Source organism: Populus trichocarpa, chromosome 14 (genome assembly GCF_000002775.5).
Source record: "Populus trichocarpa isolate Nisqually-1 chromosome 14, P.trichocarpa_v4.1, whole genome shotgun sequence".
Lineage (NCBI taxonomy): Eukaryota > Viridiplantae > Streptophyta > Magnoliopsida > Malpighiales > Salicaceae > Populus > Populus trichocarpa.
Genome location: NC_037298.2, coordinates 4,000,420 through 4,014,478, shown reverse-complemented (window position 1 = coordinate 4,014,478; position 14,059 = coordinate 4,000,420). Strand labels below are relative to the sequence as shown.

Genomic DNA, 14,059 nt, shown 5'->3' with positions numbered 1-14,059 from the left:
AATAAAATTACTTTCTACTCTGCTTGCGATAAAAAACCATACAGCTATATGATTTTAATGAAGATTTGCAATTCCCATATATGCAAAAAGAATCACAGAAAAAATGGCCTCTTCTCTATTCAATTCTCTTGTACAACAACAAATACAACATATCTTGACAATCTAAGAATACATGTGAAGAGAATGGGTGGGCGGAAGCAAGTGAATCGAAGGCAATCATTTAATACAATGCTACACTTTCTGCTGACTTGCTTGGGTCCTCTTTACGGCTCCTCTCACCTTCAAATAGCTTTTCCAGCATGTCAGTACATGCTCGGCTTAGCAATTGGTAGAATTCTTGACACAAATAAACAAATCCACGGAACAGAAATGATACACTACCCCCAAGCTGGGATAAGAAGCACCAGAAGGAAAACTGTAGCAAGGGCGCTGGCAAAGAGGCGGATGTTGCCGGCAAGCCTCTGGTAAACTGATTCCTGGCTCCGCGGTATCGCCTCGGCCACCGATGCTGTCGCGTATACAAATAGAGCCGCCAAAAATGCTGACATGACCCACTTGTTAGTATCGTATGGAGAAGTGGGCATGGATTGGTATTTCACTTGGATCTGTTTATTTAATGTGTCCACGAGCAGAGCGAAGACTCCATGATGCACAGCGATGCTGTCACCATTAACAAAATTAAAATTGCTGCAGCAAGATCATATTACAAAACAGTGTGTGTATATATAACTTTTGTTCTGTTGTCGAGGAAGTTAATGGGTAAGAAAAGGAAATTCGTACTAACTTGATTAAATAATTAAGTAAAAGAAAAGAAGATGAAGAAGAAAGCAAAGAGATTTATAAGAACCTGTCTCTCTCGAAACCAAGATTTGGCCTCTGGTTTGCAGCCATTTTCTTTTCTTTCTTTTGCTACGGAGATGCTGTCGAGGTCGAGGTTCCAAGATGGGCGAAAAGGGGCAAGGCTTCCTTTATTTATAGGCGGCGAGTCACAACTGGAGGTGCCTAGTAAAGTCGAGTGGGGTTCTCAAGACGTCTTTACTCCTTAGTTATGTCTAAACTCTAAAGACGTATTTTCGAAACCCGTCTTGAGCTAAATAAAAATTAAAGAATCCTGACGTTCGCTAAAATTCTAACCTCGTCTACTTGTTTAAAAAAAACGACACTCGTCACCAAACTTGACCGGACGACAAGAATGATTAGAAATCCACTCGGGTTTTAATTTTCAAGCGACATCGAGTAATTTTTAAAACCAATTAATATTTAATTTCACAGTGATTAAAAAATTACTTAAAGGAATTTCAAATAATTTATTTTTTAGAGAAAAAGATGTAGTTTTTTAGTTAAAATTCTCTATTTTCCTTTTATGCATTTCTATTTTTATATGACAAAGCCATTAAATTTCTTATCAACAACATAATTTTTTTTAATAAGAAATTAAAAGTATTAAAATAAACAATTATAGTGGTTTAAATTATTTAAACTTAGGATGAAAAAATAGTTTATTTAACCAGTCTTTTCTCTTCGTTATTCGTTCACTTTTTTTATAAAATAAAATTATTAAAAATCTGTTTTTTATATAAATATTTATCATGATTTCTTAACCGATTATTTATGTGTGACTATATGAAAAATAAAATGAAACAACATAAAAAATTGAAAGTATAGAAACAAAAAAATATATTCTTATTGAATATTAATGTGCTTTGTTTTAAAATATCATGCATAGTAATTTCATATATGATTATAAAAAAAATATAAATATAACCATAAAGAATTATAATCTTTTAAAAAACATATAACATAATTTAGTGATTTTTAAAACATTATTGTAATTATTTAATTAAAAATAATTATGTTTTAATATTTTAAAAAAAAGAGTCTATAGAGGTTAGGTGTGCATGAGCCTAGATTGCTGGGCTTGCGTGCCTTACTAATAGAAAACTCTGACATGTATAGACTTAGAAGGTCAAGCTTGCGGATCTACCTTTATTTTTAAAAACATAAATAAATAACATATAATTTATCTAATCATGTGATATGTCATCCATTATAATAAATTTTAATCACTTTTACTGAGCGAGAAATCAAGATTTAAGGTATTTTAATTTAAAATCCCTAAACTTCAACTTATTGTAATCTAAAATTCAAAAACATTTTTTTATTAGTCTAAAAACTAAAAATCAAATTGAATAAAAAAACTCTTTCCAAACAATGATTGTTTTTCTTACATAGTTAGAGATCTAAACCACCTCTATTAATTACTTCTATTGATTATTTCTTTTATAGATAAACCTATCTCCATTAAAATTGATATTTTTTTATCACCTTAATGTGGCTCATAAAAACTCTATCTCCATTATCCTTTCCATCAAGAATCAACTTCGAAAACATTTTATTACATCACCTAGATGCAATCGTTTATAGAATGAGAAAAAAAAAGTGAAGGGTGACCTTATTGTGTTCTTAAGAAATACAAATTTATTACAAGAGAAGTAGAAAACAGTTCTAGTTTTATGATTTAAATCAATATAACTTTTAATTTTTTATTCAAAAAATTATGTTGTTGATAAAAAATTTAAACTTATGATGGAAAAATTGTTTATTTAGCCAGTTGTTTCTCTTTGTTATTCATTTATTTATTCTTATTTTAATAACAAAAATTGTCGCACCCGACATCGCGGCGGCCTTAAAAATAAAAGTATATCATGGAAAGAATGGATTTATGGCATCCAGTACTTTAATGGGAAATTGTCTTTGTTTAAGGAGTCGCCACCTAGTATTACGGTCACTAGGAACCCTAACTGGTCAACAGAGATTCTATGGCTCGGGACTAGTTACGTAAAAGGAAAGATATTATCACCCCTTAAACGTCCTACCTAAGGCTGGCTGCATTGATAGTTTCGTCTTAAATTGCTAAATGTTTATTAGTTTATGCTATGAAAATTTGCTTATAATATTCCTGACTATGACGCCAGTGAATATTCAACTACGAATATTTCCAACTCTGGCGTTGGTAAATATTACGTAGCTATAAAATAAATTAGATCAATATTTTATTTTATTCCCGACTCTGGCGCCAGTGAATAAATAAATAATAATAAATTTATTTTTTACCAATGCAAATATTTTTTATATTTCTAGCTAAATAAAATAAAATACAACGAATAAAAATAATATAAATTTAAACCGGTATTTTTATTCCTGACTCTGACTTCAGTGAATAAACCAATAAATTTACATTATTTTTATTCATGCATACACATTTTTTTTTTTATATATATATTTTTTTTGGGGCTGGGCTGGACCCAGCAGGCCTAACCGGGTCACAAGCTTGACCCGGCTGGCCATTGCTTTTTTAGTTTTTACCAGCAGGCCTGCTACAAGAGCATGTAATTAAAATGCAAGGAGGGAAAGAGCAACTTACCTGGCGCTGCACTTGAAGATGAGGATGACGGTGCTGGTGACTGCTGCTCTCGTTCGACTGCTCTCCCTTCTCTCCCCGCTGTGCCCCCCTGTCCTCTCCTCCTTTGATTTCTCAGTTTCTGAGATGAACGAGCTGAGAAAGTATTGGGTATGCCGATTCTCTCTTCTTTTTGTTTTTTACAGAATGGTTTTCTCTCCTCTCCTTCTCTGTGTATTATTTCTTTCTTTGGTTTTTTTGCTTTTGTTTTGGCTCCAGTCCTGCCTCTGTTCTTGCTCTGTTTTGTATTTTTTTGGTTCATTTCTGCCTTTTGTTCTAGGTTTTCTGCTCCTTTTATAGAGACCCAACGGATTGCTTCTAACCAGTCCTGCCTTTGCAGGACTGTTATCTTCTACGAACGAGATTACAGGCGAGAGACGTGGTCCACGATTGGATCGAACCCGTTGCAGATTTTCAGCCAGTTGAATCGGGATGGAGAAGACGAACACGGCTGTTCCACCAGCAACGACGGCGTTTCGGCAGCAAGGGATTCCACCAGCAACGGCAACGTTTCAGCAGCAATGGACATTTTCTTTTTGACCCCTGAACTTTGGAAATTCGGCAATTGGACCCGTAATCAATTAAAAATTTCTTTTAATTTTGCCCCTTTTGGATTAATTTCAATTAAATCCCTAAATTGGTACACCGTTTACAAAAAAGTCCTTAATTCCTGGATTGTTCAATTTGGTCCTTAATTAATTCTTTTAATTTTCCCTTTTGGATTAATTTCAATTAAATCCCTGAATTATAACACTGTTTACAAAACAGTCCTTAATTTCCGGATTGTTCAATTTAGCCCTTAATTAAATCTTTAACTTTTAATTTTTTGAAAATTGATCAATTAACTCTCAAATCACATCTTCAAGCTTCAAATTTTATTGTCTTAACCCCATTGTCAATTATATTTAATTTTTTATTATTTGTTTAAAAATTGGGTTATGACAAAAATTATTAGAAGTTTTTATTTTTATATAAAGATTTTTCTGATCTCTTAATACGTTATTTTTACGTGACTATACGAAAAACAAATGAGTAATCAATATAAAGAATTGAAAGTAAATAAATAATAAAATATATATTTTATTCTCATTTAACACATTATGGATTTATCAGATCTCTTTGTGTAGGGGGGAAAAAGATAGAAAAACACTTGGGACGTCCTCTTGGATATGAAGCGCACGCGCGAACGTCTGCACCGTTTATAGTCAAAGACGAATACTCCTCCACTTCACATCAGCACGTTTCAAAGTCCATGCTCCGTAGACATTATCCACGCGTGAGAGAGGTGGGAATCCGTTTAAGGCATCAATGGCCTGGTGACTGCCACGTGGATCCAGTAAGATTTTCGAAGCCTAGGGCTCTCTGCTGTCTAATAGCGATCGAAATCTAGTAAGACAAAGGGCCAAGTATTGTCAGGAAGATGCACCTCCCCGTTTTGGACAAGACATCCATCAAATATCATTTGGTTCAGTAGCTTGATTTGGATCGTGTTACGAGTTAGGTTTGTTTTTAAATTAGAATTTTTATTTACTGGTCAAATACAATGACATGAATCTATAATTTAATTAACTTAATTAGATCTAAATCAAATCTAAGTAGATCTGGACTAGGTTAATTTTAATAAATTTTTTTATGGAAAACAATATTGTTAAAGTTAACTAGGACATCATTATTTTTGGATTGACCCATCAATTCATCAATAGAAATCAAGCTTGTTAATTCCGTTTTGGTAGGTGTTTTGTTTTTTCAATTGGAATGGAATGTTTTTGTTTTGGGGTGTTTCGGGGTTGTACTGTTCATATATATATATATATATTCAACAAACATAATTCAAATTCAAGATAAATTAATTATAAATTATGCAATACAAACACAATGCCAAACAAATATAATTTCAAAAATTAAAATATTTCTAAATAGTCAAGATTAAACAGATCTTTAACTTAAAGTAATTAAACTTAAACAAAATATCAAAATATTATGAAAGTAAAATGTTTTAACACAAATATTTTAAATATAAAGTTAGGTCAATGTTATCAAGACTAATGAAATCTAAAGCACCCCTTGTTTTGCTCAAATTCCTACAAAGTATAAACATGAAAAAAACAACATGAATATAAACCATATATATTAGTGATAAATCTAATTTTAAAAAATTAATATCATTGTTATTGAAAATAGTAATGAAAAAGAGCTTTTTATAATTTGGTGGTTTAATTAATTAAATTGAACAAGGTTCAATTTGATTCAATGGCTTTTCAAGAGCGGAACGGAACATGTGGAATGAAATTGGAACGTTCCGGACGGATTTAGCCGAAAAATCCGGAACGGACCGAGATTTAAAATGAGATGAAATTGGTTCCCTTTTGTTTCGTTTTTTGAATTGGTATGGAATGTTTCGACCATTTCGGACGAAACGAAACGGAATTGATAACCTTGGTAGAGATATTAATCAAATCTATAATTATGTACACACACACACATTGGTGATTAATAAAATTAAATGTAAAAAAAAAACATGTTTTTTTTATTTTAAAAAATAAATTTAATTTATATAAAACATAAAAAATTATTGGTGAATTTGAATAATCTCTTCAAAAATTAAATATGTGAAAAATAATTAAAAATCATATGTTATTTAAAAATGGCCAGGTAAAAAAAAAATAATATAGATGGAGTATTAATTTAGATATAAATCAAAAATTTATTTTTAAAAATACATATAAAAAGCATCAATTTTTTTTGGCAAAAAAAGACAAGTTTAGAAAAAAAAACAAACAAACAATAAAAGAAAGATGCCAAGCATTGTTTGGCCTGGCAAGTTGGGTTAATATAGGCCCTTATTTTATTTTTATTTTTTAAAAAAGCTAATGAGGTAAACGAAATCCACCCCAAATATTTTATTTTTTTTATGAAAAAAAAACCTGAAAATATGTTGTTTATTTTCCTTGTATTTCAGCTACTGTGATGATCGAAAAATCAAAATTCATATTTGCTTTTACATGGAAGCTCATTTTTAACTCAAAACATCTAGAAAAAACTTTAAATACGTTGATAAAAACCATCAATAGCCCCAGACAACATAAAAAACAACACAAAACCCCAAATCAACCTGAAACCAAAGACATTTAAGTGGAACTCTCCTCGTGAAACGGAACTCGTTGACTCCAAAATCAACAATTTTGGTTATTGGAATCGATGTTAACATTAATTTTTTCTTTTTACTGCAGAATTCGGTGAGATCTCTCTCTTCATTCTTATACTAAGGACTAACAAATGTTTTTTTATATAAAAATTGATTTGCAAAAAAAAAATAAGGGACCATATAGGTATAATTTAAAAAGTATAAAAACTAAATTAAACTGTTTACATAAACTTTAAACTCGCCATCTATATTTTATGTCGTTTCCATATTAGTCATTCTTTTTTCAATCACGTTCTTGGTCAATAAATTTAAAGCAATTGTCTTTTAATATGGCCTCAAAAGGGTTTAAATGTCCCAAAAAGAAATTTAATGATTAAAAAAAAAATAGTGAATCCACGGTGAAATATAAAAGCGTGAACAATATTTTTATGGCATAGTATTTCCCATAACGTTTAGAGTTTTGTTAATGTCTCACCTCACATAAAAACTAGTGATGTGACATTGTGACTTAATTTTGAGATTTAAGCTGAATTTGTTTTGTTTTTTTTTCTCTAAACCAACACCTTAAAATTATCCATCACCAAACTAAAATTCTCATTTAAAAAACATTTTGTTTTTCGTAAAATATTTTTATGATTTCTACATGCTTGTTTTTATTAAAATATTTTATATTGATATTTTATTGGAAAACTGATTTATATTATATAATTAATCTTTAAACTCAGTTTCTTTATTGAAAAACGTTTTCACCTCACGAAACTCCAAAATAAATTTTATAAATAATAATTTATTCATAAAATGTTAAATTATTTAAATTAACACCGTCACTGTAATCTTATCATTAATATTATTGTTGCCGCCACAACTAGATAACTATTTTCATTGTTACTATCCAATTTTGTAGCAAAGTTTTTCAATAATTTTTTTTAAATAAAAATAAAAAAATAATGAAAACCTAAAAAATATATTATTGATATATTTACATCATTTTAGTAGTTTTAGTATTTTCAACATTGTTTTTTAAAAAATTAATTTTTAAAAGTTTTTAAAACATGTTTACCTTTTAATGTATATTTTTAAAATTATTTATTTTTTTAATTAAATCTTGATATTACTCATTTTTTAAAAAATTAAAATACAGATTTTTTACCAAGCATTTAAAAAAAAAACAATTTTATCTAGGGAAGAAAATTTTGAGGCAAGGGGGCGGAGAAAAATTTGGGGGAGGCAGAGGTGTAAAAACAAAAGAGGATAGAGGAACGCTATAGCAATTTTTCATCTCTCTCAAACGAAGCCGCTGCCCCCCCTCTTCTTTGGTTTTCTCTCCCAGAACCAGAGAGCCAAAAACAGCCGCCACTCACCTTTCTTCTTCCCCAGCTCACTGTCACCCACAGCAGCCCCCCATACACTCCCCGTTCCATCTTCCCTCATCTCTCTCCAGATCCATTCTTCCCCACAAGCCAGCCCTAATTTTCCTTTCCCCCACAGACCAGCCACACACCCGACCTTCCCCCTCTCAGCCGGTCTTCACCGTCAGCCGTAGCAGCGCCGTCCTCACCGGAGATCCAGCAGCCCACAGGTTCCAGTCTCTTCCCTCACCGTTGACCACAACAGATCTTCCCTCATCAGCACAGACCGGCCTCCACCGAAACCAACCCCAGAGCAGCCCACACAGCTAGCGGCGCCCACAGACCCCTATCTGTCCGCCTTTTTCCTCCAGCTCCTCCCCCACAGACGCCGTCCCCTTCCTCATCAACCTGCTCTCCTTCGCCGGTTCAACCCCATGTAGAAGATCTGGACCGAGACCCCACCGCCAGATCTGCAGAAGAAAGAAAAACGACCGAGAGGAAGAAAGACAAAAAAAAACTAAAACAGACTGCTTGTTGCGTTTTTGTTGCGTTTGCAGGTCACGGTGCCACCGCCAGAGGGAAGGGAAGAGGGGAAGAAGCCAATCCAGGTCCCCCCGTCCACTGGTTTTTCTTGCGGCGGCGCGTCAACCCAGAAGTTGCCCAGAAATTTCCAGCACTGTTCCCGAGTTCATTTTGTAATTTTAAAATGTGTAATTAAATTATTGTTATCATTTTAAATTCTGTTACATTGTAAACTTGTAACTTTGTGTGTGTTTGAACTTTTTATGAATGTTTTTTTTAATGATAAAACCAAAAAGACAAAGGAAGAATTTAATGCTTTGATTTGCTGTTAAGGATCACGAATTTATATGGAAGATATATTCTTGATATTAGATGATTGCTGACCAGATAAAACTGTCAAAATTTTAGCTTATTTTAGGTAGAAATTTTAGCTATTTTAGGTTTGTGAGTGTTAGGGTGTTAATATTTTTTCTAGTTATAACCAGTTTTTTACTCTCAAATCTTTGACAAGTCTAGCATATTCGGGTTTTCTAGTGGCTTTGATCTAGTTTAGTATGTTCGGGTTTTCTAGTGGCTTTGAACTAAATATTAAGCGGCAACTTTTAAAACAACGAACAGCCACTCACTTCAACGCCGTCCAAGCATGTGCGACATTTATCATAATCACCACAACTCTATAATCACTACTACATTGTTGTCACAAACACCACCACTCCACTACCACCGCAACAAGTCATCATTTGCGCCATTTTAAAATGATTATAAGAAATCGTAAAACCTTTTCAATGTTAGATATTTTTTTTAAAGGGAAAAGCAGCTACAACGGCACGTTAATATACAGACACCGGTCTATTGTCAAAAATAGTCCGGACCAAATTGTTTTCCCGAGGAATGTTTTGTCTAAATGGAAATTCATGCACTATGCAATGAACTAGTAAATCTAAATTAGACCTTTATTTTAGCCCCTCTATGAGCTTGCTGAACACCAAATAAATCGATCTCGGATAACTTTGCAAGTCTCATTCCTCATACAAACAAAAAGAAGAAAAGGCCCCTAAAAAGCATGTCATATCTTTCAATTTTCACATGCCAAGGAAGGACATCCTATCCTTTATCTAGTTCTCTTCTGCGTTAGAAAAACAATATATCTTCACAATATAAATTACAAAAAGCGGCTAGGAGCAACAACTCAATGACTTAACACTATCTCTGTCTCGGGACTTGTAAGGACCTCCACATTCGGCTGGTTTGGTTTCTCTTTGGGGCTCCTCACAGCTGCAATTAGCTTTTTCAACATGCTTAGGACCTCTTTAGTTGTTTGGCCTAGCAACTGGCATAGATCCTGACATGATTCATATGCTAACTTCAAGAAAAAACAGGTCCACAGGACAGAAATGATGCAGGACACAATCACGGAAAGAATCACCAGAAGCAGAATTGTAGCAAGGGCGCTAGCAAAGAGGCGAATATTGCCGACAAGTCTTTGGTGGACTGATTTCTGCGTCCGGAGTATGGCCTCGGCAACTGATGTTGTGGCGTATATAATCAAAGCAGCATTAAATGCTGTCATGACCCTCTGGTGGGTGTCAAATGGAGAAACTGGCATTGACTGGAATTTCATCTGGATTTGGTTGCTTAACGTGTCCACGAGCAAGGCAAAAACGGCATGCTGCGCTACGATGCTGTAATCATAACAAAATTAAAATTACTTCAACACAAGAATTGAAGACGGTGAAATAAAGGGAAAGGGGGGATTTAATTTGAATCCCTATGAACTTGATGAAAAAAAATTAAAGGCAAGAGGATCTAGAGTAACCTGTCTCCTTTGAAACCAAGATTCGACTGGTGGTCTTCTGCCATTTTCTGCAGCTTTCTTTAGCTAGAGAGATGTTGTCTTTGGAGTTTGGAGCTCGAGACAAATGGGTGAGGTGTCGTTACTTCATTGATGGGGCATTTTTATAGGGGAGGAAAAAGGTTAAAGTCTTGAATCGTAGTTGACCCCACAAATGGGTGGGGTCTTCAAAAGACGTCTTCCGTTTTGTCAATTTTGTCGAAGGCGTATTCTTCAAAAGCCGGCGTCCTGGGATTACTAGAAATTAATTAATCCTAGCTCCTCGCTAAAATATCAGCTTCCTAGGTAAAGCTAATTTAAAAAGAGAAAAACAATCATTGCAATGGTCACGAAATATGTATATAAAAAAACCATCTCTTACAGACTTGTACTCTTATCTTATTAATATTAAATATAAAAAAGCAATACAATTAATCAATTATAATGCCCTCAACGAATTATAGAAAAAACTATAATTCTAGTTTTATTTTCTGACAATTTAAAATTAGAAGAATAAGAGTCCTTTTTTCTTTTTTCTTTGCAAGTGAGGAAAATTGACATATTTTTTGCTTTAACTCGCAGGTTATTTGAAAACTTATTCTTAATATTATAGCTGGGAGATACTATAAGAGTTGCACATGAGAAAAAAAAATAAAAGGCTAACCATATCAACTCCCTTTCTAACTCTCTTTCTCTTTGATATCTGAAGTCATTTTAAGCCACTAGAGTTAGTTTTTCGTAGACTAAAAAATTAAAAAAACCATTAATTTTTTCCCACTATTATTCTATCAATAAATAAAGAAATCAATTAATAAATTGGTAGAATTAACATATATATATATATATATATATATATATATATATATATATATATATATATATATATATATATAAAAGCACCAACCTCTTCAAAACTTTTGATTGATTATTGTATTATTGATAAAATATTAACATTATAGTACATCGCCAACACCAGTAACTAAATTCTATCCAGTCTCTTATTAATAAACCTATCGATATTGCTACTATTATTTTAAAAAAATTATTGATTCCCGAGCAATAGGATATTTTTTTAAATGAATCCCAAAACATAGGTTAATTATGTTGCTTTATATTATTTCCACACCATGTAAAATTCTAAATAACATAAAATAAATTATTCTTAAACTATACAGTGCTGCATTGATACTTTTATTTTATTACGATAAATTTAAAAAGGCTTAGAAATAATCTAATAAGAAATATGAAGTATATAAAATTGAAAATAGTTAAATTACGTCAAATTGTTAAATTGAATTCTTAGTTAATTTTTCTATACATTGCTTCTGGTTTTCTGGACAAATAATAATAGTATTAAAAAATCAATATTTTCTTAATACTTAATTAATTAATATTTTATTCATGTATTTGTTGCTAATTTGTATTCAATTTTACATGACTAAAAATAAATATTTAAAATAAACAAGGTTCATAGTGATATGATGTCAAGGGAAATCTTTTAGTAATTTTTATTTTTAAGGATTATATATATTTAACGTAACTATTAATTATTAATTGCTGCGAGATAATTTAATTTATGTTTCTAATATTAATTCACTCAAGTTAAGAAATATTTTATATGATTCAGATTTTAAAGAGTTAATTTAATTATAATTATCAAGATTTTATGAAATTATTTAAAAATAAAATTTGTTTATTTCATAAAAATTAAAATCTTATTCATTTATAAATCTTTAACAATCTATTAGAAAATAGAAAAAAAAACAATATAGATTAATTAAATAATACAAGTTTGAAGTACCTGTCAAGAAACTGGTGTGTATAATTAAAGACGGTGAATAGATTTATGCTAATAGCACGATTAATGGATGTTTTCAAAAAACCTGTTAATAATCATTTAACATTCTTAATCAATCATAGTATTTTTTTAATTTATTGTAAATATTTAAAAATATCAACATGCAAAACAGCGCATATTTGATATTTTTAACGAATAATATTTTTTATATTTTTTTAACCCAGATAAAAAATAAATGAAATTTAATAAATAAACGCGTACACTCTTTAATAGATATGCCGAAGAAGGATTTTGTTTTTTTAAGCAACACAAAAGGATGAAAATGATTGTGACGTAGCGGAAGCTTCTGTGGAAATAGGACACCGCCTGTTTCCGGGTGAATTTGTTCGAATCCTCGAACCAAAAGTTTCACTCGAATCCACGAGTGCAGAAGTTAAAGTTCTCCAAGAGAAAGTTCTTTATTCAATTCAAAAAGTGCCTTACAATGAAGAGAGGCAGCCTTTATATAGGCTGCAAATCCTAATTCAACTAGGAATATAATTGTTTAGGAAAGCAATAACTAGAATAAGGAAAACAAATACTACAGTTGGAAAAGTAAATAAATCCTGATATTACGACATTAATTAAAACTCCTAAATAAGGAGGAAATCTGGCGGAAGGGGTACTCCAATAGTAACTGCAGTTCCTGATTTCTCTGCAATTATATTATATCCTGCAATCTGCTCTGCTTCCTGTCATCTGCTCTTCCTCTCCTCCTGTAGACTGTTCTAGACTGTTCTACATCAGTCTCCCCTGCATGAAAAGAACTCGACCTCGAGTGAGTTAATTGAGAGGACGCCATATCAGGAGGATGATACTCATACAAATCTGCTACGTTGAAAGTAGGGGAAATGGCCATGTCTGCAGGAAGGTTTACAACATATGCGTTGTCATTAATTTTCTGAAGGATCTGGAAAGGTCCATATTTCTTGTCTTTCAGTTTGTTGTATGCTCCTACAGGTAGGCGTCCTTTGCGCAAATAAACCATCACAAGGTCCCCTTCTTGAAAGGTTTGGGCCCTCCGCTTTTTATCAGCTGCAGTTTTGTACTTGGCATTAGAAGCCTCTAAGTTTTGCCGCACTTCTTCTTGGATGGACTTTATACGGTCTGCCATATTTTCTGCTGCAATGCTTAAACCCGGTAGTTTTGGCAGAGGAACTAAGTCTAACGCATGGCGTGGTGGACAACAATAAACAATCTGAAATGGTGTCTTCCCAGTGGACCGATTCAGCATACTGTTATAAGCAAACTCAGCTTGTGCCAAAGCAACATCCCACTGTTTTGGTTTTGTCCCAGAAAGGCAACGAATCAGATTCCCAAGAGTGCGGTTTACCACCTCCGTTTGGCCATCAGACTGAGGATGGCTGGTGCTGCTAAAATTCAGGGAGGTGTCAAACCGTTTCCATAACGTTCGCCAGAAATGACTCAAGAATTTGGTGTCTCTGTCGGATGTGATGGACTTGGGAACCCCATGCAGACGCACCACCTCCTTGAAAAATAAATTTGCTACGTGCACTGCATCTGCAGTCTTCTTATAGGCAATAAAATGAGCCATTTTAGAATACCTGTCGACCACCACGAAAACTGAATCAAATCCGCGTTGGGTTCGCGGTAGGCCTAGGATAAAATCCATGGAAAGATCCTCCCAAGGTGCTGCTGGGATAGGTAAAGGCATATACAAACCGGTATTTTGGGATTGTCCCTTAGCGGCCTGACATATGGGGCACCGTTTAACATAGTTGCCAATGTCTCTTTTTAACTGGGGCCAATAATACCTCTCTTCAGCAAGGGCTATTGTTTTGTCACGCCCCAAGTGTCCACCTAAACCTCCACTGTGTAAGTCATGAATTATTTGAGCTCGTAGTGAGCTCCTGGGTATGCATAATTGGTTACCGCGAAATAAGTAGCCTTCCTG

At 32.9% G+C, this 14,059-nt stretch overlaps 2 protein-coding genes and 1 long non-coding RNA gene across 3 annotated transcripts; 1 reads left to right on the top strand and 2 right to left on the bottom strand.

Annotated features, from left to right (window-relative positions):
- Positions 1–92: 92 nt before the first annotated feature.
- Positions 93–3,433, bottom strand: LOC112323981 (uncharacterized). Its single transcript, XR_008057292.1, has 2 exons — positions 848–3,433; positions 93–660 (listed from the first exon to the last, which is right to left on the bottom strand). It is a non-coding gene; the product is annotated as an uncharacterized LOC112323981 (long non-coding RNA).
- On the top strand, positions 3,395–4,141 carry LOC112323975 (uncharacterized). The gene is made up of 2 exons (XM_052447036.1): positions 3,395–3,571; positions 3,801–4,141. Exons 1-2 carry the CDS (start codon positions 3,443–3,445, stop codon positions 4,005–4,007), a joined length of 336 nt encoding a protein of 111 aa, XP_052302996.1. The 5' UTR covers positions 3,395–3,442; the 3' UTR covers positions 4,008–4,141.
- Positions 4,142–9,411: 5,270 nt separating this feature from the next.
- On the bottom strand, positions 9,412–10,414 carry LOC7488876 (uncharacterized). Its single transcript, XM_002320003.4, has 2 exons — positions 10,293–10,414; positions 9,412–10,158 (listed from the first exon to the last, which is right to left on the bottom strand). The coding sequence occupies exons 1-2, from the start codon at positions 10,334–10,336 to the stop codon at positions 9,666–9,668; spliced, it is 537 nt and encodes a 178-aa protein (XP_002320039.2). The 5' UTR covers positions 10,337–10,414; the 3' UTR covers positions 9,412–9,665.
- Positions 10,415–14,059: the final 3,645 nt, after the last annotated feature.

Excerpts from the sequence above, each read along its gene's own strand:
- LOC112323975 (XM_052447036.1), top strand. The coding sequence starts at position 3,443 with ATGAGGATGACGGTGCTGGTGACTGCTGCTCTCGTTCGACTGCTCTCC. Across the intron at positions 3,572-3,800 it reads ACGAGCTGAGAAAGTATTGG|GACTGTTATCTTCTACGAAC; the intron begins GTATGCCGATTC and ends CTGCCTTTGCAG.
- LOC7488876 (XM_002320003.4), bottom strand. The coding sequence starts at position 10,336 with ATGGCAGAAGACCACCAGTCGAATCTTGGTTTCAAAGGAGACAG. Across the intron at positions 10,159-10,292 it reads CTTGGTTTCAAAGGAGACAG|CATCGTAGCGCAGCATGCCG; the intron begins GTTACTCTAGAT and ends TTATGATTACAG.